Source organism: Macrosteles quadrilineatus, unplaced genomic scaffold (genome assembly GCF_028750875.1).
Source record: "Macrosteles quadrilineatus isolate MER2022 unplaced genomic scaffold, UCM_ALF_1.0 Scaffold_2__2_contigs__length_208266976, whole genome shotgun sequence".
In the NCBI taxonomy this organism is placed as follows: domain Eukaryota; kingdom Metazoa; phylum Arthropoda; class Insecta; order Hemiptera; family Cicadellidae; genus Macrosteles; species Macrosteles quadrilineatus.
In genome coordinates, this window is record NW_026542595.1 from 144007940 (window position 1) to 144035747 (window position 27808).

At 37.1% G+C, this 27808-nt stretch overlaps 1 protein-coding gene across 2 annotated transcripts; it reads left to right on the plus strand.

The window, feature by feature from the left end:
* The first annotated feature begins 264 nt into the window (after positions 1-264).
* LOC128986298 (protein-L-isoaspartate(D-aspartate) O-methyltransferase-like) lies at positions 265-27683 on the plus strand. 2 transcript variants are annotated; one of them, XM_054406589.1, is made up of 7 exons: positions 265-404; positions 2950-3089; positions 3833-3969; positions 11157-11382; positions 17770-17855; positions 20171-20343; positions 27409-27683. In XM_054406589.1, exons 2-7 carry the CDS (start codon positions 2954-2956, stop codon positions 27419-27421), a joined length of 771 nt encoding a protein of 256 aa, XP_054262564.1. In that variant the 5' UTR covers positions 265-404; positions 2950-2953; the 3' UTR covers positions 27422-27683. The 2 variants fall into 2 exon arrangements, with proteins under 2 accessions (XP_054262564.1, XP_054262563.1); XM_054406588.1 differs by having other exon boundaries at positions 20171-20339.
* Positions 27684-27808: the final 125 nt, after the last annotated feature.

Genomic DNA, 27808 nt, shown 5'->3' on the forward strand with positions numbered 1-27808 from the left:
TTTATAACAATGGAAAAATGCAACCGAAAGAAATTTGCACTAAGTGTCGAACAAATTAAATGTTATTGTTATTAGACAAAATAACAGGAGTGGAATATTTACCGATGCAAAAAGTAAGCAACAGACTGAGAAGCTACAGGACTGCATTAAACAAGCCTGAGCCTGTTCGTAGAAAAAATCACCAAAACATTTTGCACAGCGGCTGTTTTTTTTTTTTTTTTTTTTGGCTGTTCGGTATTTATTTTGTCGCTGTTGTGATTGTGAAACCTAAACCTACCTAAGCCACTATCATTAGGTTATGTATGTCATATCATATTATAACATTACGATTACTTTATTCTGTGGCGTAAAATTAAGTTAATCACCGTGATACTTAACATTTAAACATCATACATTTTTTTAAGGTTTGTATAATACCTTTATTTTTAAGCTGTTTAAAACCATTAGCCTATTTAATTAGATTATAGGCCTACCAAAAGCCAAGTCTTCAGATTCTGTTGTAGGCCTAGCCTAGGCTAGATTTGATCAAATTACTGTACAGGTTTTGGTGATTATCATCACTGTCATTTTAGTTTGATCTATGTTGTAATCCCCCCATATAAAAAGTCAGATAGGATGTTAGGTTAGACCTACCATTTAAACATTGATAGGCCTAACCATGGTGGAAGTAAATAAGGTGTGCTACTCAGCCGGACGGGTTTGAGACCGTTCTGCGCATCGCGACGTGACGTCACCTTGGGGGCAAACCGCTTCGCGCGCGTATATAGCTCAGCGTGACACTGCTCTATTAACATCAACATTTTGAACTGTTAGAATTGAGGAAAAATTATGAAACTTGACATGGACATCAATTATAAGTGGACGATGCGTGTTGTGAAAAAATAGTTTGTAATTGTTAAAAACTTAAGCGTGAAATCACTCTTTATACTTGGCCTTTCTTAAAACTAAACATGCAAAAGTTAGTCGGCTACCAAATCACGTACTATTTGGTTAGAAGGATTTGACCAGCGGGAAAGTTTTAGATAAAGATCCAAATTTAACTTTCCTTCAAACTATATACCGTTAGAGAGGCGTTATTTCCTGAGATATGCTAAGTTATATGAGCGCGTGATCGGAGCGCGTGCTGCGAGTCGAGTCAGTTGCCAAGTATTAATCACACATTGCCATCCAACAAATAATGTAGTTTCATGAATATAGTATCATTGATATTTTTATTCCTGTATTTATATTTTTATGTGAAAAATTGTTGTTCTTGTTGACTTCAGTGTGTTTTCCCCCGTTTGAATATGGGTTATTTCGTAATAGTTCGCAGAGAATATATAATATTGTCTCCATGGTGAATAGGGTTAACGTTGCCAAATTGCATTTAAAGTATTGCAAATCGTTGTTGATTAGTTAAAACCAAAGTTTGCAAATAGTGGTTTAAATAATAAATTATCTTTAACGCAAAGGAATGTATTTAACGTATCATGTAAAATAAAATATACACTGTTAAAAAATAAGTTGGTGATTAAACATTGTATTTATAATCAGGTTAAAATATAAAATTGTTTCACTCTTGCAATACCATGATAATAAAATGTGATATTCCAGTTCGAGAGCTAGGATCCTATTTCACTGGGGTTGTTATCTATGTCGCAACTTTGGCTCGGGTGCGTTGTTGTGTGCGGGGGATGATCACGTGTTGTTTTGTTTTCGTTTCTGTGTTCACCGCGAGTTGCAGTAGATGTCAGTTTTCCATAGGGCACACATCTTTCTACAAAAATGCCCCATTGTGCAGTGTACGGTTGTTGTGATAGTTCGAAAAATAAGAAAACGCAACCAAACGTGCGATATTTTAGTTTTTCTCAACAAATCAACAGGAGGCTAAGACAATGTAATTTTGCTAGTGGCAAAAAAAGAAAATTTCTAAAGAAACTTAAAAAAGTTTAGAAAATCCAGAGGTGATGAAATGTTTAATTTTTTAGATGTTTACTTTCAGGTCGTAAATATTTTTATAAGATTGCAAAATGTAATAAACTATGTTTTTGGTTAAGGAAATGTTATTCATTTCCGATCCTACAAATTGTATGGCCACTGTTATCAAAGAGAGTTAATTTGTATAAAAACGAAGATGTTGCAACACATTTTAATGTAAAACTTGTTAATGTTACATATTTAATTTAAAATGTAGAATACAAAGTATATCCTTATAACATGTAGCTACAGTGTTTTGGATAATAAATGCGTGGCCTTATTATCCAATAAACGGTGGCATCTGCTGAGCGTGCGCTCCGTTGCCGATTGATATAATTTTTCGTAGCTAAAAAAGTAATTCTTTTATCGAAATCCAACCGATACTACAGTTAAATTAGAACCTTTCCCTAAAACTTTCCCGCAGGTCTCATAAACCTGACCAAATAATACGTGATTTGGTAGCCGATTAACTTTTTTGTGTTAGTATGAAAAAGTTTGAAGTTTGATCTGTGGTTGAATGGTTTTTAATTCAAATAAATTAATAAAATTTAAATCATAAGCATCCTATGTTAATAGTCCAAGACTATGCAAAGTTTCAGGAATTTTTATCAGTTCTTACTATTAAAAATTACAATTTTATTAGAGCGACGTCACTGCTCGATTATGGTCGCAAGGCATGTTTGCCCCCAAGGTGACGTCACGATACCCCTCCCCCGCACCGCCTGCAGCCGGCTACGATGCGCAGTAGCACACCTTATTTACTTCCACCATGGGCCAAACTACCGAATTTATTTCCCACAGTTTTACGAGATTCCTAAGCTTAAAAAATATTAAATTTGACACTTGTTCTGTTTTCTTTTTTGTTATGTAAGGGAATAGCCAAAAGTCGAAATAATTTTAGCGATCCAAACATTAACCCCCAAATTGCTTAGGGTAGTCCAGTAAGTTTGGCCTGTTTAAAATGTAAGTTACCCAAATTTGAATTGGTTTCAGGTGTATGGTAATCTTCAGAAAAGTGGTGCTTGGAACAGGAATTTTGACTAGTGTCTCGGCCCTTTTCTACTTATCTTATTCAACAATGGCATGGCGTTCCCATGGGCGCTCAAATTTAGATCTAGTTAAAAACCTTAGAGGTGAGCTCATACAGTCTAATGCAACTGATGATTTAATACCACATTTATCAAGCTTGTGGCAACTTGAATGAGTTGACAAAAGAGTTCAATCAATCAATCAATCAATAAATCTTTACACAATACATACAAAACAAGTGTACATGAATGTGTCATCAACCTAAAAACTACTTCACATAATTTAACCTACTAGTTATGTATCTAAGTGGCCCAGCAGTTTAACTTGCCTAACTAAACTTAGCTTGGTTAATTCAGGCTATATCCATTTACCTAACTTAAGTCTTATTTTTAAATTCCATAATAAGGCATAGGCCTACATATTAATTCCTAACAAACACAATTAACTTAGCACACATCAACCATCCACAATATCGTGTAGGCCTGAATTACTACTTATCAATAACTTAAAGTAAAATGAATCCACATCAAATTAATACTTAAATTAATTTAATCCATTTTTTTCTAAAACCTATTTATCAGTTGATTAAAGAGTGAGAGAGTAATTAATTATTGATAAAATATTGGACGGTCAATTAATCTGGCAATTTAACAAATTTAATTTTAGCTCTGTGGGACATGGTTTTGATTTATTTTATTCTCGTGATGTGTGCCCAGTAACCAGTAGTTCTATTTATTAATTTGGCTGGTTTGTTTTTATCTTGTTCCTTTCTCTTCTTTTTCTTAGCTTAAGTATTTGAAGACTAGCCTGTTTATCTTTTTTAAAACATATGCCACTTTGTTTGTAGCCAACAAGGTTATACACAGCGATGATGTGGAAAACGTCTTGGCCCAGGTTGACAGAGGCAAGTACGTAACTCACAATCCGTACATGGACGCGCCACAGAGTATTGGCTACGGTGTCACCATCAGCGCTCCTCACATGGTAAAGCTGATTTTGAGCTAAATTAACTTTTAGCAACTAACTTAGACCTAGGCTAAATGACTTTTTAAAAGTTTGATTGGATTGAAAATATTGTTATTGTTCTTTTAAATACAATTCAATATATAATTTTGCACTGAAGTTGTACATAATGTTATTGTATCTGAACTCTAATGGGCCCAGTGGTGGATCCAGCCAGCCCCCCCCCCCCTCGGACATAAAAAATGTTATACTATAGGGTAGGCCTAACATGTAATAAGTCTGGCCTACACTCTTAGCAATTAATAAGGCCTACTTAACTGCCAGAAATTGACAAATTTATGTATTTTCCCTCGTAACTTAGGCCTAGGTACTTAACCCTGCAAGTGTATTCCACTTTAGTAGCTTTTATTTTGAGGAAGCAGTCACATTCGACTTAAAAAAGGACAATTTGCCTACTTCAGAATGCGTTGCACTAGATCCTCTCCAGTCCATATGAACTAACTAGATTGAATTCAGTGTGACCGTAAAGTGAAATTCTAAGCTTTATTCCATAACCTGTCTTAAGATTACCACAGTTTAGTTGTCCCCATATTGAATGGTTCTGGCATTGACATTAAATCATACGTAGGCTATGTGGGATTTTCATCCTATTTTAAATTGTGAAGCTCATTTTGGCTGTTTTCAAGGATAAATTAATTTATATAACCCAATATTATTAATAGTCAATGAACTTGGGTTAGTGAGGTTTGAGAGTGTTGACTAAATGTTTTTTTCTCAATTTCTTTTTATGGGAAATTACTTTATTTGGTCAAAATACTAATGGCTAAGTAATGGTTTTGTAATGGATCGTTTTATTTGGTTAAGAGTTCAAATAGGTTAAAAATAAAATGGAACAAATAACAATCAATAAATTGCCATCTACATAAACCGGTAGGATCTATATCTAACCTTAAAATTGTCTTCAACACCATCTCCCGCGATTACGTAGACAACGCTATCCTCTCGGCGATTTTGGCTATTCCTGTGGCGGATTTGAGAGCATCTCCCATGTACACCTCTCTCGTTATCCTTTCCTGCAATCCGGACAATACCCTGAACACCTACCTGGGTAAAAACTTGAAAACAGGACAATTGCTGTCCCATATATCTGAGAAAATTAATACTCACCAATATAAATTAAGTCTATTTTTTCCTAATGTGTAGCCTTGTTGTAGTTCATAAATCTGATCTTATTAGCTATAAAACTAGTAGTACGCTTATTCTGCGCGTAACGGGATGAGTGAACATGAGCGCAATAATGAAAGAGTCCACCCACACCTAGCATACTTACCGGTGTCACTGGTGAACACAATAATGTTATTTGTATGGGCAAATCAACCCATGAGTCGGGGCAAATAATGGTGAGTCGGTGGCTCAGTCGGTAGCGTCACGCGGACTTCGGGCCCAAGGCAGCAATGTCGTGGGTTCGGATCCTGGTCACTGCCACTAAATTTTATCAGTACAGTTCACCTTTGTACCGTACCGGCTCACCCCTTGCTTTGCTGTAAACGATCCACGCACGGGCACTTAGTCTATGTGGACGGGCTAATGCAAGGTTAAAAGAGGCTGTCAACCTCTTAAAAAAACCAAATCTCAGTCAACAACAATCCTAACTTCTCGTCCATTAATTAACCAAAGTCATTGGTAATATACGTAATGTATTTCCTGTTTCCCTCCCTTCCCATAGCATTTTTAGAATTGCAGATGCATTATCTAACTGCCACCAACGGTTCCCACACTCCGCACTGCTCGCCTCATGCTCGATACTGTACATTATTCTAATTATCACAAAGGGTTTCTACACTCCGGAATGCTCGCCTCGACTACTTCCTTCACCACTTCCTACGTCGTAGACCTGTTTCCCTCCCTTCCTATAGCATTTTAGAATTTCAAATAGATTAATTTAACTTTCACAAAGGGTTCCCACACTCCGGACTGCTCACCTTGACTACATCCTTCACCGCTTCCTATGTCGTGGATCTGTTTCCCTCCCTTCCTACAGCATTTTAGTATTGAATGTATATTAATCTAACTGTCACAAAGGGTTTCTACACTCCGGACTGCTCGCCTAGACTACTTCCATCACCGCTTCCTGCGTCGTGGACCTGTTTCCCTCCCTTCCCATAGCATTTTAGAATTGCAGTAACACTAATCTAACTGTCACAAGGGGTTTCTACACTCCAGAATGCTCGCTTCGACTACTTCCATTACCACTTCCTACGTCGTGGACCTGTTTCCCTCCCTTCCTATAGCATTTTAGTATTGCAGGTATATTAATCTAACGGTCACAAAGGGTTTCTACACCCCGGACTGCTCGCCTCGACTACTTCCATTACCACTTCCTACGTCGTGGACCTGTTTCCCTCCCTTCCTATAGCATTTTAGTATTGCAGGTATATTAATCTAACTGTCACAAAGGGTTTCTACACCCCGGACTGCTCGCCTCGACTACTTCCATTACCACTTCCTACGTCGTGGACCTGTTTCCCTCCCTTCCCATAGCATTTTAGAATTGTAGTTACATTAATCTAACTCTCACAAAGGGTTTCTACACTCCAGAATGCTCGCCTCGACTACTTCCATTACCACTTCCTACGTCGTGGACCTGTTTCCCTCCCTTCCTACACCATTTTAATATTGCAGTTACATTAAGCTAACTGTCACAAAGGGTTTCTACACTCCAGAATGCTCGCCTCGACTACTTCCCTTACCACTTCCTACGTCGTGGACCTGTTTCCCTCCCTTCCCATAGCATTTTAGAATTGCAGTTACACTAATCTAACTGTAACAAAGGGTTTCTACACTCCAGAATGCTCGCCTCGACTACTTCCATTACCACTTCCTAAGTCGTGGACCTGTTTCCTTCCCTTCCTATAGCATTTTAGTATTGCAGGTATATTAATCTAACTGTCACAAAGGGTTTCTACACTCCGGACTGCTCGCCTTGACTAATTCCATTACCGTTTACTACGTCGTGGACCTGTTTCCTTCCTTCTTATAGCATTTTAGTATTGCAGGTATATTAATCTAGCTGCCACAAAGGGTTTCTACACTCCGGACTGCTCGCCTTGACTACTTTCTTTACCGCTTCCTACGTCGTGGACCTATTTCCCTCCCTTCCTATAGCATTTTATTATGGCAGATACATTAATCTAACTGCCACAAAGGGTTCCCACACTCTGGACTGCTCGCCTCGACTACTTCCTTCACCACTTCCTAAGTGTCGTGGACCTGTTTCCCTCCCTTCCCATAGCATTTTTAGAATTGCAGATACATTATTCTAATTGTCACAAAGGCTTCCCACACTCCGAACTGCTCACCATGACTACTTCCTTCACCACTTCTTACATCGTGGACCTGTTTCTCTCCCTTCCCATAGCATTTTAGTATTGCAGGTATATTAATCTAGCTGCCACAAAGGGTTTCTACACTCCGGACTGCTCGCCTTGACTACTTTCTTTACCGCTCCCTACGTCGTGGACCTGTTTCCCTTCCTTCCTATAGCATTTTATTATGGCAGATACATTAATCTAACTGCCACAAAGGGTTCCCACACTCCGGACTGCTCGCCTCGACTACTTCCTTCACCACTTCCTAAGTGTCATGGACCTGTTTCCCTCCCTTCCCATAGCATTTTTAGAATTGCAGATACATTATTCTAATTGTCACAAAGGCTTCCCACACTCCGGACTGCTCACATTGACTACTTCCTTCACCACTTCCTACATCGTGGACCTGTTTCTCTCCCTTCCCATAGCATTTTTAGAATTGCAGATAAATTATTCCAACTGTCATAAAGGCCCCCCACACTCCGCAGCGCTCGCATTGACTACTTCCCTCACTATTACCTTCACTACTTCGTACATCGTAGACCTGTTTCTCTATTTTTCCATAGCATTTAAGTATTACAGATACGTTAATTTAACAGTCATAAAGGTTTTCCGTACTCCTTTCTTTTCACTGCTCACCTTTCTGCTTCCTTTACCACTCTCTACGTCGGGGACCTTTCCCCCCCCCCCCCTTCGCATAGCATTTTAGTATAAAAATATACCAACATCTTTGAATATTTAATATTCAATGCCAACATTAAATTATTGGATAATATAAAAAGCTGCTTTGTTCTAAATACATACATACCTATATACTTTTAATTTAAAGGTGAATTTTAATACTGAAAATAAACGGTATATAACTGCCAACTAATATTGTTAAGTTCAATTTATTATTCTGAAAGTTGTGAAATTTAATTAGCTTAAATAACATTATTCTGAAAGCTGTGAAATTATAATGATATATATTCATAGATGCCAAACTGTTTACTCCATGAATGAAAGAGCTTAGAGTAAAAGTCGTTCTCTCTGTCTTAAGTAGACAACAAAATTGTTGGTCGCAAAACGTAAACAAATAAAAAGAAGAAGAAGGTAGCTCCTAATGTTATTCTTATGGGACAAATTAAAAAATGTGTTTTAAGTATTTTATTATTACTACTGAGTGGAATCGTCTAGAATTTTAATGGTGTCTTTACACTGGTGTCATAACTATTTGTGCAAAATTTGAACGCTATAAGTGCAACGGTTCTTGAGTTTTAGGTGCGAACACACACACACACACACACACACATACTCCAGCGGACAACTTTTCTCCGACTCCGCTATACACGATACATAGATTCGTTCACTTCGTTCACTCATCTATTAATTAATAACATTTATTATTGCTAGAAGAGAAATTCGACCTCTGGTTTTTGAGTAATCTGGGTCACACAAACAATCCTAAGTTTTGACAAGGATATCTACAATGAATTATGCAAATTATGATTCCAATAGCTTTTTAGACACCCAATAATACCAAAATGTGAGAAATGTGATTGCTATAAATATACAAGATGTTAAACAACTGAAAATAAAACTCTAAAAAAATTGCCGTAATGATATCAGGATCCTTCTATATTCTTTACCTAACTCACAATACAAATTATAGGCTGCAATATTTTTTTCTTTAAACAATATACTGGGAAGTATAATTTTTAACTTAAAAATGACCATTAAAGTTAGCGATTTTATTTATATGCATACAAACACCATGTGACCCACCATTTCAAGAGTGACCCAAATTACAAGTAGGCCTAATGTAGGTGACGTGACTGACATTACACGTAATGCAGGTAAGGCGACTGACATTACACAGTGACTCAAACGCATAAATGGGGAACTTCTGTGTATTAAACAAAACTTTTGTTATCCTTTATTATAAAAGTGTCACCTTTTCATTATTATCGTCTGCTAATAACACTAGGCGAGGTTCGTAATTTTCTCGCAAATCTAGGAGCCAAATTCTCACCGCCCACATTGTTGTATAATCCCGCCCATCATCAAAATAGGTAAAGTAAAGAAAGTAAACAGAAATAATTTTCAAATATATTGTGGGTTACGGAAAAATTAATTCTCGACATTGAAAACTCATATGAGAAGTAATTTGGGTCACATAATTCACCAAAAGTAATGTAGGTCATACATCAGATTCTCAGATTTTGTGACCCAAATTACAGTGACCGACATTAGCATTTTCACTCTCGTCATTTACTAAAATGGAACATAGAGGCCATGGTTCCCTTTACTGGCCATAAGTTTGGTTAAGTATGCGTCTGTCTTATATTTTTGTAGTTTTCAATAAGCTGTTTACCTTATTGCAACAGTTATTATTAATACCGATCATTACACAAAAACTTAACACTTACAAAACTGATTTTAAATCAAGACTTTCCGTATAAACTGGAAAGCCTGGCATCACATTACGTCTAACCTACTTCAACCACAGTCAACAACGAACTGAGAGAGGCCGAAATATTGATCTGCCCGGAGTCGATAGGGTTGAAAGACCTGACGAGAACTCAACTGGTTTCGACCCTCGAACCCAGCATTACATTCACGGCTAGGGACACGACTTTTAACGATCGTTATTGCCAGTATAATTTCATTAAAAAGCCTGTTTGGTAATTTTTGTTAATATTTTAACATTATAAATTAATTGAAACCAAATATTTAAACTTTTTTGCCTTAATATTACTGAAAATATAAGTTAAAATGTAGGGGACAGGGTTTTTGCAATAAATATAAATATACCCATTTTGGAACTTTTCAAACACTTTTTTCTTTACTACATACGGTAATATTAAAATTGGGAAACATAAACATTTCTATTCAAAGGAAGGTATAGTAAATTATTTAAAAACTATTTGGAGCAGGAATAGATGGCGGAAGAGGTATAAATAGCTAGGGACAGCAATTGTCCTGTTTTCAAGTTTTTACCCTACTACGGTTGCAATTTGCAAAGATGTTAATACTGTTCTATGAAATGGCGACCATACAAAGTAGGTATTTTAAGCCAAGTATGAATGGAGATGAGTGGCGCAATCTTGTAGTATTGTTAGTGACTAAGGCCGACATTCCTTAGACACAGCTGTTAATTAATAGCCCATACAGCTAATGTCATCATTGTACATTGTGTTATGTGATCGCAGCAAAATCTTCACGTCCTCCAAGATCACGGGGACGTAATTCGTCATCCATGATCACGTTCAAAGTATTGCATAACAAGTACAACTAACAACCATTAAACCGAAACGTTTTTTACCAATTTAGGTTTTTTTCAAATACCAGTAAACGGAACCAACTTCAAAAACGGGTTTTATTTTGAACCCTCATAAAGTTCACACATTTTTGTTTATATAGACCTACCTATTACCTATGGCGAAATTTCTTCCACACAATATGTAAACATTTAAGTGCGCCCCTCCCCCTCAACAATAGTAAATGATAAACCATAACAGTTTGCTATAACTTTTAATAGGGAAGGGAAAGTCATTCCATCAGTTTGGCTTAGTAAAAAAGTTTAAATATGTTTGACTGAAATCAGTATTTAAATTAGCCAATCTGGCAGTGGCTCACATCAGATTCTGACTAAAAACCTGGTGACAACTTTAACATGGGAATGGAATGTCTAAATCTATGCTATTGGTGCTATTGGTACCGTATTGGTTTAATACCCACAGTAGGCTATGCTTCTGGACAGTTATTGTTTATTTTTTGTTACTGTTACCTAAATAGTTATTGTTTACCTAAATATAATTTTCCCTCAGTCTAAGATAACATATTCACTCATGTTTTCAGCATGCATATGCTCTGGAGCTGCTGAGGGACAGACTGACGGAGGGAGAGAGAGCACTAGACGTGGGCTCTGGCTCAGGTTTTCTGACCGTCTGCATGTCACTAATGGTAGGAGAGACCGGACAAGCTGTAGGGATAGACCACATACCTGAACTGGTCAACTACAGCAAGGACAACGTGATGAAGGACAAACCTGAACTGCTCACCTCTGGACGAGTCAAACTTGTAGGTACGTCTCATGTAAACAGCCATATCATGATGTCGGGATAGACCACATACCTGAACTGGTCAACTACAGCAATGACAACGTGATGAAGGACAAACCTGAACTAATCACCTGTAGACAAGTCAAACTTGTAGGTACGTCTCATGTAAACAGCCATATCATGATGTCGGGATAGACCACATACCTGAACTGGTCAACTACAGCAATGACAACGTGATGAAGGACAAACCTGAACTAATCACCTCTGGACGAGTCAAACTTGTAGGTACGTCTCATGTAAACAGCCATATCATGATGTCGGGATAGACCACATACCTGAACTGGTCAACTACAGCAAGGACAACGTGATAAAGGACAAACCTGAACGGGTCCGCGGAATTGGCTAACTCTGGAACTCGCTAACCCCATGTTAAACGCCCTATCTTCAAATTTGGTCGATGAGAGGAACTCGCTAACTTGTTCGGTTTCGGAATTGGCTAACTCCGGAACCCGCTAACCCACTCTAGAGCCGGGTTAGCGAATTCCGTCCTCGCACGGAAGTCGCTAACTCGGTCCCTCGGCGGAACTCGCTAACTCCCAATCAGAAGCCTCGCAAGCCGTCCGATGGGAGCCAAACACGAATATTTTTGGCCAGTGTTGCCGAAAGTATAGTACCTATATCGAATCGGTACCATAATGTCGTATCCTACGATTATTAGGAGTAAGAGCAACGTAGTCGATAAAATAAATATATTTAGAAGTATGTTTAACATTATTCCTATGATTATTATTGTGGAAAATGCATTATAGTCTTACCATAGACTAACCAACACAAGTAAACTCTACATCCCATTGTAAACTTTGAAGCTCGTTTTTCGTGTCTAGTTCATGTTCGGTGACACTGATCGCTAGTGTCGACAAAAGTAAAGTGTGTTTCTATTATTTTATAGTTAACTTCATGATTTGTTTTTTAATGTTTGGTTATATAACTAGGGGACGTGTTATTAGTTGTGATTAGAACGTTTTATTTGGTTAAACGAGGTTTTAAATTACTGAAAACAAGAAACAATTGTAAACAAAACACGACCTCTAAAGACAGTGCACCGGACAGAACTAACAATAAAACTGTCTTCAGCTGATCCATTAGGATGAGAAATCTACTAAGGGAGTATGTTTTATCTATGACTAGCTGTAACCCGCGGGCTTTGCCCCGTTTAACTTCTTAATTTTCAAGATTATCTTGTTCGCATGGCTCTATCACGTCCTGGTTGAAGTTTGTTCGCTACGCTCACTCACCTTTAGGTTGGAGCTCGTTCGCTACGCTCACTCACCTTAAGGTTGGAGCTCGTTCGCTGCGCTCACTTGCCTTCAGGTTAGCTCGTTCGCTACGCTAACTCGCCTCCAGGTTGAAGTTCGTTCGCTACGCTCACTCACCTTTTGGTTGCAAATTAGCTGTTGTCATAAATGTAAAAGAAATAATAGTGTTGCACCCTGTTGGTAATCCTTGTAACTTTAATGCTATTGAACATCACAGAACAGAACCAACTTGTTTAATTGAAACAGCTGTTAAGATTCAATAATTCCATTTCTCATAAGGTTAACATGGGAAACTCCAGAGCCACTGGGGCGGAGCCCGAAAGGATTTTTGAAATAAGAATATGCCTATATGTTAATCGGGAATGTGAGCTATCATCATGCCAAATTTCAGCCCAATCCGACCAGTATTTTTCGCGTTCACTTGTCACAAACATACATCCATACATCCATACATCTATACATCCAAACTTTCTCATTTATAATATTAGTAGGATAGTAGCTTATTGGTATGCAAAAAGATAAAAATGCACATTTAATTTGGATCTATTACATGTTATGAAATATCTATTTTCGAAGTCCGCCATTTGTTTCTTTTATTCGAATAAATACCATTTTGTAAATTTCTGCAAATAAAATTATTGAGTTCGTATTTTATATACTGGGCTTGTAACCTTGAATCATAAATCAAAATAAAATTTACACGTTAAACGTAATTAAAGAATTACATTGTAGTGGAAATGTATTTTTAAATAGAGCTATTGAATTTAAATAAATATTTATCAATACATTATAAAGTGGTAGGCCTAATGTATTCATGGATTGCATTAAAAGTTAGTCTATGCATAAATACAACTTGTAAATTTCTTTTATCGTAGGCTATTAGTGTAGACCCGGGGTCATCCTCTTAATTTTGTTGAATTAATATTAATTTTACGTCTTTCAGTAGGCCTACTTTTTAAAAGTCTGGAGTTTTTCTCTAGGCTGATTCTAAATAGATGCAGGCGTTCTTGTTTGTTACAATTCTATGAATTGGTGGTCATAGCTAAAATTACTTAATCTTATCCAAAAACAAAGCTATTGTCTATTGTGAAGCTCAGTACTGGGCAACGGTGAACCGAGCAATGGCTTGGTATAGTTTATATCGATTGTGAAAGCAATATAAAGGAAACCCAACACTCAAATCAGGAAAATCCGTCAATTCGTTTATTAAGAATCGTGAATTAAAATTACCGTGTCACGTTTTATTATATGAATATTATATCTTTTACTATTTTTTACTAGTGGTGCTTAGGTGTACAATCTAAAAACGGTTTTATAACATGTAACATAAATCTGTTTTCCGTGTTTAAGAACTTGCGTGTATTTTAGCTTAGTTTTGTAGAGGTTTAATTATTTAGTACCAATTAAACTGAAATTTCAATATTTTTCATATTCTATTATTTTCTTTTATACTGATGGCATTTATATTTAAGATCGAAATCATAAACATTTAACTGGCCATTGTACAGTTTAATAAAAAAAAACACTTTTTCATGATTTTTTAATTGTCTTTGAATTACTTTGGGATAGTTATCTGTTAAAAGTGGAATTGATAACAAAAATCAATAATATTTACTGTATCTTTATTGACACTGACATTTTGAAATACGGCAGTGTACGATTATTTTGTCGTACAAGGTTGGCAACGCTCCGTGCAGTGGGCGCGGCCGGGTTAGCGACTTCCAGAGTTAGCGAATTCCGCCGCTAGACAAAATCGAGTTAGCGGGTTCCGGAGTTAGCCAATTCCTGACTGAGACGGTTAGCCAGTTCCAGAGTTAGCCAGTTCCGACACACGACCGAGTTAGCGAGTTCCTGAGTTAGCCAATTCCTACGTCTCACCTGAACTAATCACCTCTGGACGAGTCAAACTTGTAGGTACGTCTTATGTAAACAGCCATATCATGATGTCGGGATAGACCACATACCTGAACTGGTCAACTACAGCAAGGACAACGTGATGAAGGACAAACCTGAACTGCTCACCTCTGGACGAGTCAAACTAGTGGGTACGTCTCATGTAAACAGACTTATTTTGATGCGATGATCCTTTAGTGTGAAGCCCAAGCTGAGTACCAAGAATAGAAGAGTAAGGACTTGCAATAAGTTGAAAAATGTCCTCCACAAAAAGTGGCATGGTTTTATAACTTCAGGTGTGGCTCAATCACAGGTACATGTGTACTACTACAACCATCTGCTGTTTAAAAAGCTAAAATATAATTTTTTAATTCCAAATGTTTTCTCTGAAAATTTTTGTTGTAGGCCTTAATAATAGTTTTCTAAACTGACCTCACCTAATATAAATAAAACTACCCTTTTATCCCCGTCTGATGCATTATAATCACAGATGGAATATTACTCGATCCATAAATATCCTATATCAGGATTTACTCACTGAAGATAGCCTAGTCTTGAAAGGGGTAATCTACCACACACATAGAAAATGGCATTGAACTATCTAACAAAGGAAAATATTATATTATACCTAGGGGTCTGCGGTACAGAAAATTTAAGGTCGGTACGGTTCGGTACGGTACAATATTTTGTACCTCGGTTCTCGGTACAAAATCGGTACGGTACGCGGCTACCCGTATTTTTGCGGTTTTCTTCTCAGAACTGTATCCAAACCATTATTTTTAACTTTAATACATAGACATTACTATGAAAATGGATAGTATCCTACATTCATGGTTTTCTAACAACAATTACTGTACCACATATTATTAAAACAAAACCTTTTACTAACGAGGATTGTGTCAAGAAAAATCACAGTTGAGATAAAGGCTTTACCTATTTTACTCTGAGATACTTTGAATAGCCATGATAAAGTAGTTTAAAAATAGGATGAGAGTTTTTATGAATAAACATGTTTGAAACATTTATTGACAAGATAATTTCACAAAACTGATAAATTATTTCCAACCAACACAATGTCTAGTTGTTTTTATTTTTTATTTTAAAAACATATAAAAGCATTCAGTAGAAGACAGTGTAGTTTTGCCAGCTGTTCACAGCAGATGACAATGAAAAACTGGAGGTTATGATGAAGTAATGGCAAAGACCGTTTTTTTTTATCAGCTTCAAAACTACTATTATGCTATTATTATTATTATTATTATTATTATACTATTATTATGCTATTATACTACTAATATGCTTCATGCTACTTATTTTATAATCTAAGTATTTTGACGATTGCAATGCATGTTATATTATGTTAAAAGCAATAAAGACATTTCATTTCATTTCATTTCATTTCATTTCATTTCACTAGTTAAGTTATAAGATGGATACAATTCTTGCAAAGTTTTTTTCTGAAACTAAAATTTGGATTATCACAGAGTAAGATTTGATGTTGGGCAATTAGACTTTATAACTGTGTAAAAGGTGTGTATCCCTGAATTTATAAATTGCATTCTACACTTATTCACTGCCAAACATAATTCAGTAGAACCTTGATGAACCGAGAATTACACTAGCCTACATAACTTCATTACCCCAAGTAAAATACCAAGATAATTTTTATAATTGTATTTGAATCGTATAATCTTAGTTTGTTAAAAATGGATTGTATGTTCAACAATAATTGCAGTCCATTATTGTTAAGCAGTATGGTCCCAAATTATTGTTTTTGATTTTGAAACATCACAGTTCATTTGACAAAATTATAGTTGAAGCAGCTCAATGTCAAGTCACGCACGCTTGTGCAATAGTTTGTTTACATGCTTTCTCCAGACCACGGGGGAGGGGAGGGTCTGATAAGCCGTCTATTGTTCACCCCCAAGAAGGTCCGACCCTCATTAGTGCCGCTCGGCTGCACTCAGTGGGGAACCCAATACCACAAATCAATCTTTTAAATGAATACAAATATTTGGTAATAATTGTTTTATTAATATTCACCTTGAAATTTCAATAAATTTGGTGTAAAATTTGACAAAAATCTGCCATTTAGACCGATTATTAATACAATACCAAATACCAATAAAGTAGTACCGTACATTCATTGGTAATTAAATAATAGGTAAAAATTTACCGATTTTCGTCAAGTTTTACCCCCTGCTGTGCGCTATGTCACAAAAGCTGATAACGACATGGGTGATTAGTAACCATGGCAACTTGTTGAATGCGTGATGAAGGGAAACCCAAGAAATAGAAGAACAAAGAGAAAGAATGACGTTGTTATCTTTATACCCTTTTTACAATTTCCGTTATTGTTATCTTTATGTAAGATTTTATGATTTTGTTTTATAGGTTTATAAAATAATTCTTTTTAACTACGGGAACATCAATTTATAATTTATCAACGTGCTTCTCTTCTGAAACAGCAATACCGGATGCATAATAAAGGTCAATGGCCTAAAATATCACGATTGTGCAATATTGTATTTTGATGTTGTAATTAAAATTACGACAAAAGTTTGTATATATCCATGGTCGTCAATAGAAAGATAAAATATCCATAACAAATATTTAATTTATAAAATAAGATTGTAGATTTGTTACAAGTTTAATATGTAGCCATAAACAGTTTTATGGCAGTAGGCAATGGCCAGCGGCAAATTCAATATTCACGAAAATACTGATTAAGTTAGAGATAACATTTAACAGTCATCATAAAACTATTATTTTTATGATAAAACAGAATTGGGGAAAGTCGTAAAGAAATAAAAGTGATAAAACTCAACAGTTCTTGGAAGTACTTCAATACAACAATTATTGTCGTGATAAAATGTTAATGGATTTGGGACTGCTAATGGGTTTTTTATTGCATCATCACGCTAGTAATAAATTATGAAGATCGTAAACAAACATCTGATAAGACTTTTATGTGCTCGGAACCAACTGCCGTTGACTACGATAGTAAACTGAAAGTAATTTATTATTATAATAGGCTGTACCGAACCGAATTTGTACCGTGTAAAATGCTGTACCGAACCGATGACGGTAATTAAGCTTGTACCGTACCGTACCGACTTTTTCGGTGCACCGCAGACCCCTAATTATACCACAAAATAAACACATTTTTGTATTCATTCTACTTTGATGTTGATGTTACAGTTGGTGACGGCAGGTTGGGATACCCTGAAGAAGCTCCCTACAATGCTATCCATGTTGGTGCTGCGGCCCCCACTCTACCACAATCTGTGAGTATGGTTTATTCTTGCAGCTTCTGTAACCTGTGCTAAGTTCTGTCATCTTATAGACTTTTTTCAAGGGAGGGATGATTCTAGAATTTGCACACAAAAGCTGTTTTGCATTGTTTTTGTTACAGGAGCACACTGATTTTGCTTTTAGGCTTTTATTTTGGTTAAACATATTGTATGGGCCCTCATTATTCACCAAATGTAATACTGTAATGTAGGCCTAACCATTGTACCTGCAAAACATTAGAACTTGTTTTACCTAGTTTTATATAATACCTGTTCGTAAAAATGAGTCATGGTTTAGGATAGTGACTTTGTCAGTTTTTAGCATTTAGTACCTGGATAGGAAATGAATCACTAAAACCACAGTATAAAATTGTTGCTATAACTTAAGTATATTTTTGGTGGTTTATCATTAAATTCAATGAATTAGCATTTAATTACTCATCTTTTTTATTTTTATCAGGACACTATAGGCCTAAACCCGCTATTTTTAAAATAATATATAATGATGGTTTTATTTTGTTTTGTTTTCCTTTGGGGATATAGCCTCTAGATCATTATTGAACATAGTTTTGTATATATATATTATTTACCCACCCTCTTTACCTACTGTCATCTCTTCTACTTCTACTAGATAAAGTTATAGTAATTTGTGTTTAGATAATTTTCTTACAACAGGATGACCTTCAATTTGGTATCGCTAAAGTAAAGTTTATTCACAGTATGACTTTAACTTGGTGGTCAGGGAGGGAAATATGTTGAAGGAGCAAAGGATTAAAGAATGAAACTTGTTTGGAAATTGAAGTAAAAGGATGAAGGACTAAAACTTCAATTGTAAGTTATTTTATATTACACAATAACATCAATAATGTTTACGTCATTCATAAAACGCATGACTGGACTTGTGGGAATTCATGTTTTCATTCTACCTAGCCAGATGTATCTACTCATATGTTGTCATAAGGATTCTTGGAAGCATTGTTCATCACTATTGGGGAAAATTTCTGCAATAATCCTTGAAATTTACCATCACGAATATTTAACTCCAAACATTGAAATGTAGCTAACTGGTTTTTGGTTTATAAATTAGTCAGAACTGAGTAGACAAGATGGGAAAATTCATGTTTACTGTCTGTTTCATATCTAGCCATAATTATGTACCCTACAGTTGGCATGTTATTAGACATTGTGTAATTTTTTCAATATTTTGACATTTAGTTTGATGAAGCCAATCCTACTTTTTCTAGTAAAATTCATATAATGTGGGGTCAGTTTGAGTTTTACAGCTCGTGACACCTAAGCTTGCACTTGGCCTAGCGCGGGCAGTGTAGGCGGGAGGAGGGTGGAGGTAGGGAAAAGACCGGACTGCAAACATTTCCGCTGCCTCACGGGGTTGACTCCCCTAGTATTATGTACTTCAGCGCCTTCAGATGGGTCACGAGGACAGTTGATGCAACCCGCATAACGGGACATAATGTTTTTGAAATAGGTACTAGTAGAGATCGGCCAAGTGCCAGCTTAGATGTCACGAGCTGTACTGACATAATGAATAATTCCTAAAAAATTAGGTGAATATGAAAGTGGATAGGCCTAGGCTGCTGATAAATAAATAGGTATCAACTAAATTACTAATAGACAAAAGTATGCCTCAATTGTACAAAGAGAATTGGACTGATTTAATTGTAAATACAATTTAAATCACAGAATTTTACAAGGCCCTGAAATTTAGTAGGATATAACAGTTAATTTAATTTTTGTATCAATGAAAAGAAAAATTAGAATCAATGGTGAAAAAACAATAGGCTACAGTTTATTCTATTTAAAAAAATATACCTTTAAAGTGCACTTAAATTCACTTTCATATTATTTACAATCAATTCCAGGTTTAAAAAATGCAAATAATTTCCCCTATAATAACTGAAAAGCCACAGATGTATGTTTTAGAACTTGTTGACATTCTTAATGTTGATGGTATGCTTCCACAGTCAAAGTAAATTGGATGTTGCATCTTAGTCTTGACGACCGCCTCGATAAATGTTCAAAAACAGTAGTTGACATTTTGGATTTATTACAGTACTTCATCTTTGTCGAGTTGAACTGTATTCTTCCCAAAAGATCGATTGATGCAATGCTTCTGAAACATCGGCTGCTATTTTTTTCCAATTCAATGACTTGGTCTTCTGGAGACCCAGATTTGTCAGTTGTGTTACCGTTCTATAAAAAATGTGGCACCTTCAAGATAACAATGAAAGTCAAAGTGAAAACAATAATGACCATGAAAAGACCTTTTATAAGGAATTTTCTGTTTGTAGCTAGTGGACCAGTTGAAGCCCGGTGGTCGGCTGATTGTGCCGGTCGGCCCAGCCAATGGCGATCAGAAGTTGGAGCAGATAGATAAGAACGAGGACGGGTCTGTAACCCGGACAACACTTATGGGAGTCGTCTACGTCCCTCTGACAGACAAGGAGCGACAATGGCCTGGCAGGTGATATAGCAGGGTGTATACCAACCGGGAAAACCGGGAGAACCGGGAAATAACCTTGAATTTGAAGGGACCTGGAAAAAACCGGGAAAAAGCCGGGATTTTTGGACCGATTCCGGGATTTTTATTTTAGCCCCGGTAGAAGATTGTAGTTGTAAAATGCGTCTTGCCGCGATTGCGGGCGACGACGATGACGTTTTCGTGACCGCGGGAGACGACGATGACGTTTCCGTGACCGCGGGAGACGACGATGATGTTTCCGTGACCGCGGGAGACGACGATGACGTTTCCGTGACCGCGGGAGACGACGATGACCTTTCCGTGACCGCGGGAGACGACGATGACGTTTCCGTGACCGCGGGAGACGACGATGACCTTTCCGTGACCGCGGGAGACGACGATGACGTTTCTGTGACCGCGGGAGACGACGATAACGTTTCCGTGATCGCGGGAGACGACGATGACGTTTCCGTGACCGCGGGAGACGACGATTACGTTTCCGTGACCGCGGGAGACGACGATGACGTTTACGTGACCGTGGGAGACGACGATGACGTTTCCGTGACCGCGGGATCATCGATGATGTATACACTGCCGCGGGAAATATCCATGATTTTGCCGAAATCGCGGACGACGACGATGACGTTTCCTTGACCGCGGGTGACGACGATGATTATGTCTATACAGCCGCAGATGTTTATGATTTTGCCGAGATCGCGGACGCCGGCGATGACGTTTCTATATCTGCGAGAGGCAATGATGATGTCTACACGGCCGCGGAAGATTTTCGTGATTTGCCGTGACCACGAAAGACGACGATGATGATTTCTACACGGCCGCGTGATATGCTCATGATTTTGCCGTGATTGCGGCCGACGACGATGACGTTTCCGTGACCGCGGGAAACAACGATGACGTTTCCGTGACCGCGGGAGACGACGATGATGTAGACACGGCCGCGGGAAATATTCATGATTTTACCGAGATTGCGGACGATGACGTTTCCGTGACTGCGGGAGGCTATGATGATGTCTACACGGCCGCGGAAAATATTCGTGATTTGCCGTGACCGCGAAAGACGACGATGATTATGTCTACACGGCCGAAGATAGATGTTCATGATTAAGCCGCGATCGCGGACGACGACGATGACGTTTACGTGACCGCGGGATCAACGATGATGTTTACACTGCCGCGGGAAATATTCATGATTTTGCCGAGATCGCGCACGACAACGATGACGTTCCCGTGACCGCGGGAGTCAATGATGGTGTCTACACGGCCTCGGAACATTTTCGTTTTTGCCGTGATCGCGGTCGATGACGATGACGTTTACGTGACCGTGGTAGTCAATGATGATGTCCACACGGCCGCGGTGGATTTTCATGATTTTGCCGCGATTGTGGATGACGATGATTACGTTTCCGTGATCGCGAGTGATAATGTATACATACCGCGGGAGATGTCCAGGATTTTTCTATGATAACGTAAGACTGTGATGAGGTTTTCGTCACCGTGGGAAGCGACCACACAACCGCAGGAAATATTCAGGATTTTGCCGCCGTTGATAATGTGTTCATAAAAAATGAAGATAATATTCGTGATTTTGCTGCTATCGAGAGAGACGATGTTTCGGTGGACTTAAGTAATGATGATATTGAAAATTATTACTATAATAAGGATTATTACTTTTTCAACACTAGCTCACTGGACTTTGAAACAAATTTGATGTAAGTTTATATTGTATACTTAAGCTGCAAGTCTTAAATTGATTATTGTTTAAGTGGAACCAAACAAATACGCGGGAACCTGGAAAAACTTCGAAAAACCATGAAAAAACCTGGAAAAAACCTGGAATTTCACTTTAATAAAATAGTATACACCCTGTATAGGCTCAAATAACATACCGTAAAATAGTCTATTATGATATTGTTTGTGGTGTTTGGTTTGGGGATTGTTGTGTCAGAAAGTTTACAGGAAATAGTCTATAGACTATCTAAAAGGTAGCTCTAGTCCTGGAAAGGTTTAAATTCCTGGGTAGGAAAGGCAATTTTGAGGCCAAAGGAAACAAAAGAAATGGGTGTCCTGACAGCTATAGACACTATAGCTGTTTGTAAAACTGTCCTTAGGCCTAAGAGCCTTTAACACCGAAGGGTGGTGGAATGAATTGAGGGTTGCCATAAGGCTAAACTATGGAAGTAGCCAGGGGTAGCTACACAGAAACCCGCATAAAAAATTACTATAACAACGTTTGTTTTCTGAAACCTCTCATGTAAAAAGTTAAAAGTAAGTAACAATTTACCAACTATTTTAAATATTTTTCAGAGTTAATTATCACACAACGAGCCACTCTTGCTGTTAGTATGACTTTTATTGAGTTTGGTTAAACTTACTGCCATGGCCACTTGTACCCAAGCTGGTACTTGGCCTCGCCAACACGTTGTCGCCAGTTCTCTCAGTCCTCCGAATCTTTCTCTACTAGTCTCATCTGTTTCCATATCCTTCCGGACTTAGTCCCACCAAGCCTTTGGTCTTCCTACTGGTCTCCTTCCCCTCGGATCTCCCCTTTGTACCTTCTTTAACAAGCTCTCTCATTTCTCCTAAAGATATGGCCAACCCACCTTAGCCTTCGGCTTTTTGTCTCTCCTACAATATTGGGGTCTCGGAATGATTCTTTTAACTCTTGGTTGTGACGGATTCTCCATATTCCATTTTCACACACTGGACCATTATAGCTCTTAGAATCTTCCTGGATATGCTTCCACGGTCACTTAATGAAGAATCGTGGTCTTCTGGCGACGACTGTGTCAAAAACGTTGAAACACTAACACTCACCAACGTTTCGGCCTCGATACATAGTGCCATCTTCAGGCCGACTTGACTCCGCACAGATGAACAGAGCAGTAAACACATCAGCCCCTCTACACATTCCTGGGACGTCTAACCCCCACCCCTCCAGATATAACCTGAGACCTCTCCACTTGACTATTCATCTATACGGGGTCAAGTTGCCCTGAAGATGGCACTCTGTATCGAGTCCGAAACGTCGGTGAGTGTTAGTGTTTCATCGTTTTAGCGAATTTCCCATATAGGGAATAAGCTATTACCGTAGTACTCATGGTAAGACCTGGACGCGGGACCGATTTTTGTTTGTTTTGAGGTCCCTAGAGGCCAAAAACTCTATCCGTTAAAATTCATATATATATATATTTATATATTTTTATATATATATGTGTCCGTTAGCATGATAACTCGAGCAAAAATGATCCGATTTTGATGAAATTTGGTACAAACGTGTAAACCTACATTTATTCGAACGAGTTCGCAATCCAGCATGATCGGACCATGGGAATGGGGGTTTACGGGGGGGTTTTATGGGGTAAAATAGGTTTTTCCCATTTTTGACCCAAAAAACATAAAATTTAGCAATTTCTTTCCAAACCATTTTGTAGAGCTTAAAAAAACAAATAATTTAGTATATTGAAGCGTTATTATGCGCCTAATGGTTACGGAGAAAATTCCAAAAAATTGTAAATTTAAAATTCCCATGTTATTCTTATGGAGAATAAGTAAACTGTTGTAGTTTGCTTGTTTATGAACATATTTTGATCAAATTTGGAAAATGTTTTTATTTCTTACTAACTATTAACATTTTTACAAAAAAAAGTTTTACCCTCCCTGATGCAGCAAACCTAAGTACTTGTTAAACTAATTCTATTTAAATAGGGAATAAATGTTATATTTTTAAGTAGACATTTCAGTGTAAATCCAATCAGTCAAATGGAAATTCGCTTAGTCTGCAGGTTTGCTGCGGCGGGGTGTAAAGAAAAATAAAAACAACTCCCTCCTACTACTTTTATATATTTAAATATTGTATTTAAATATATTTGCTCCTTGCAATGCTCTCAAATGAATCTTTACAAATGTTGGTTGCCCCTGGGTTGGGAGAACTCCAGAAAATAAAAATATCAGACAGAGCTTTTTGGCAGTGGAAGCTTGATGTTATTGAAAAAATATGAGTGGGCCCTGCAAAATATAAATATTCCCAAAAGGTCCTTAGGGGACGCCCTTGGCACTGTTTGTAGTTCTTCCAAAAAAGTAATACCTTTAATGAGAGCAATTTACCAGTCTTAATTCTACACCGAATTTACTTGCTCACTACTACACTAGTGTTTAGTGTTGCACTTAAAAGGTGAATCTTTTGTAGTGGCCTATTATTTACTGAATTACCTTTTGTTTACCAATTTGATACTATAGCATATAATAAAGAACTACCAGGTTATTGAGAACTAAAAGTGAGTACAATTTGATTTATTAAGCATTATTTAAGATTTACAATGATTCCAGTTTGACAGTTTCTGATTGTGTGGTGCAATATAAAAATATGACCTTGAGTGACACAATCAGACGGAATTGATCTGTCTGAGAATGTTGAACGGATTTATTCAAAGGGGAATATTTGGCGCGGTTTCACACCGATCTCGAAGGTGTCAACGGAGGAGTGGTATTTAATTTAATTTGAGACGACCAGTGCCAAACAAGTCCTGTTCGTTGGCCAACGATGTAAATATGAAGGTCGATTCTCGAAGGTCAACTGATTAAACAGTATTGCGTTTAATCGTAATAATATTTACTGGAACGTTGCTTATTGTTTTATAGCTAATTTGGCACTTTGGCGGTTCGTCTATATGCAAACTGGCACAGCCTCCGATAACACTTCCCGATTCAGCCGAACCAGCAACCTAATCCCTCCTTTGATATTAAATGATTCCCCCAAATTAAAATGCTGATTGTGACACTCTGTAACGAATTGTACTTTTAATAATGACTCTGTGCAAAATTCAAATACTATATAAAAATATTACAAAGCAACTCTGAATTACCCTATAAAAACATTTTCATATATTTATTCTTAATACTATAGAAATATCACAGTCTAATAAATAAAGCGGATTGCAACAATATGAATGGATTTAAAAATCAACAAATTGTGATCGAACCTATGAACATGTGCTTATTCTACATGAATTGACAAAACAAGACAGGAAAATTTACCAAAGTGCGACTCACTGAAAATCTCAATTTAACAAATAAATACACAAAATTACTTACAGTTTGGACGTCCACAAATATAACACAAAGGGGAAAGGATGGGAAAACGTAACTAGCCGGTATACTACAACACGCGATCAATTGAACTCGTGAATCGTTTGAGAAATTTTCAAATGGCGGACTGCGTTTGGCCGGTAACGAACTTTTGCACTTTTTGACAAAAACACTGATTCTAATTTCCGATCGCGAGGCAATTATATCCCTTAGGGATATAGGCTGAACGACTTTAAGGAAATTTAAGATTGGCCGACCAAACGCCGCGAAATGAATTTAATTTCCACGAACGATAAACAATTTTACCGAACTAGCTACGATGAGACTTGGGTAAGGACTGAGTACTGATTTAAACAGATGGCCGCCCGGCTAAACCTTATCCCCTCTCCGTCTTTAGTGCGTGGTGCATTCTGGTCTATACTGATCTATTGTTGAAACCAGCTGACTGTTCTTCGCATTAACCTGTATTGATTTGTTGCCTTTTACAACAAAATCGGTACAGGGGGTATTTGATATAGTCGCCGCCACAAGACCACGATTCTACATAGTCTCTTAGAACTTTATTCTCAAAGGTTATAATCTTTTTTTTGTGTTTTTTTTTCAGGATCTAATTTTCTCCATATAAAAGTTCTGGTTCAGTTATTGTTTTGTAGATTTTAATTTTTGTTTTCCTTGATAACAACTTTGATTTAATTAGTTTTCCACATGCATACCAATTTTTAATTGCTGCATTTATCCTATTCTGAATTTCTATGTCTTCTGTATTTCTATCACCTAGATATCTGAAATAATAAGGTAACTCTTTGGAATTTGTGGTTGTTTATTTTGAGAAAATTAGCATTATTTTGATCTTCTTCCCTTGCTACTCTCATGAATTTTTTTTTCACGTCGTTTATCTTCAGTCCTACATATTCAGTTTCATTAATTAATATCTTTGCAAAACCCTTAGATCATCTTCCTTTTCTGCCATCAGTACTATGCCATCCGCAAAAGCCAATATATTAATATTTTCCCCCAGTTTTAGTCCTAAGGGTGAATTTTGTACTGCTTGTAGGGCTTCCTCTAGAGCAATATTGAACAGGAGGGGGAATAGTCCCCCTCCTGTCTTTCTGGTGTTCCCTGTCCCACCCCTGTATAACTTAGACGTGGTTTCTCCATCTATCTTTACTTTACAACCTTAGTTTGAAACACACATGGTTATTAACTTTATAAGCTTATCCAGTATCCCAATTTTTTCCATTTTCTCCCATATCTTTGGTTAAACATTGAAATGAAATTAAGCCGTCTTCTGGATTTCTTTTATTTAAAAATGATATTTCATAATTTTTTTCCAAAATTATCATTAAATAGGCCCTACACAAACAATTAAATTATATGCAACGCCCCATCAGTTTTCCTCGATAGCTTACAGTGAAACAATGTTGTTTTAGCTTAGTACTATCGTAATGGTATTTGAATCATATGGACAACAAACATATTATCATTTTAGACAATTTGGCATTGACATTTGCTATTTAAACACAAGTAGAGGTTTTTGGCCTATATGCAGCAGACTTATGTCAAGATTAGCTACAGATTTAAATAGTTGTGCCAAGCTTTTTGGCTATGTCTTGAGAATCATCATGTATTTTAACAATTAATTTTTGTTTGTTTAAAATTTATCATCAATAACTCGTTACAATCTTAGAGAAGAAAATAGAAGAAGATTGTATTCTAAGAATGGTGTCTGAAAATCTCCCTGGGGGAAGAAGACCATTAGGACGACCTCGGCTAAGATGGCAGGGCCAGGTGTGAAGAGACATAGGGAAGCTAAGAGCTGAGACAGAATGGATGGAATACAGAGAGACGTGGAGACTTTTTGTTGGTGAGGCCAAAAACCTACTGTGGTTTGAGTGGCCACATAGGTATTGTAAGGTAACTTCTTACAATATTGTAATCCTAATAAAATAAATTTTGTTCTAGGTCAGACTTGTGAGGTATGCTGAGCCAAAATCAAATCACTTTAGTTCTAAGTTCTAAACACAAATCCCATTTCAAACAACACAAATTTATTTCAAGCTTTTTATTTTCATCGAGGGATTGGAATGAAACGACGACTGCCACGTGTTGTTATTGTAAATAAATAAACTGAATGTTTCATTGTTTACTAAGTTATTTGTTTTGTTGAATTTGCGTGTGACACAATAATAGCTTTTGCTTTGTTTGTACTTTCCAATAAAGGAAAATGTTATTTTTAACATGTATTCTATTATTAGCCTTTTTTGTAAACTGTCCATGGCTCTACAACTCTCTTTGGTTTGATTTGTGTTGTGATAGATTTCGATTGGACACACCAATCATCATCAGACCAATTGCTAATATT

Excerpts from the sequence above, each read along its gene's own strand:
- LOC128986298 (XM_054406588.1), top strand. The coding sequence starts at position 2,954 with ATGGTAATCTTCAGAAAAGTGGTGCTTGGAACAGGAATTTTGACTAGT. Across the intron at positions 3,090-3,832 it reads TCTAGTTAAAAACCTTAGAG|CCAACAAGGTTATACACAGC; the intron begins GTGAGCTCATAC and ends CTTTGTTTGTAG. Across the intron at positions 17,856-20,170 it reads CCCCCACTCTACCACAATCT|CTAGTGGACCAGTTGAAGCC; the intron begins GTGAGTATGGTT and ends TTCTGTTTGTAG.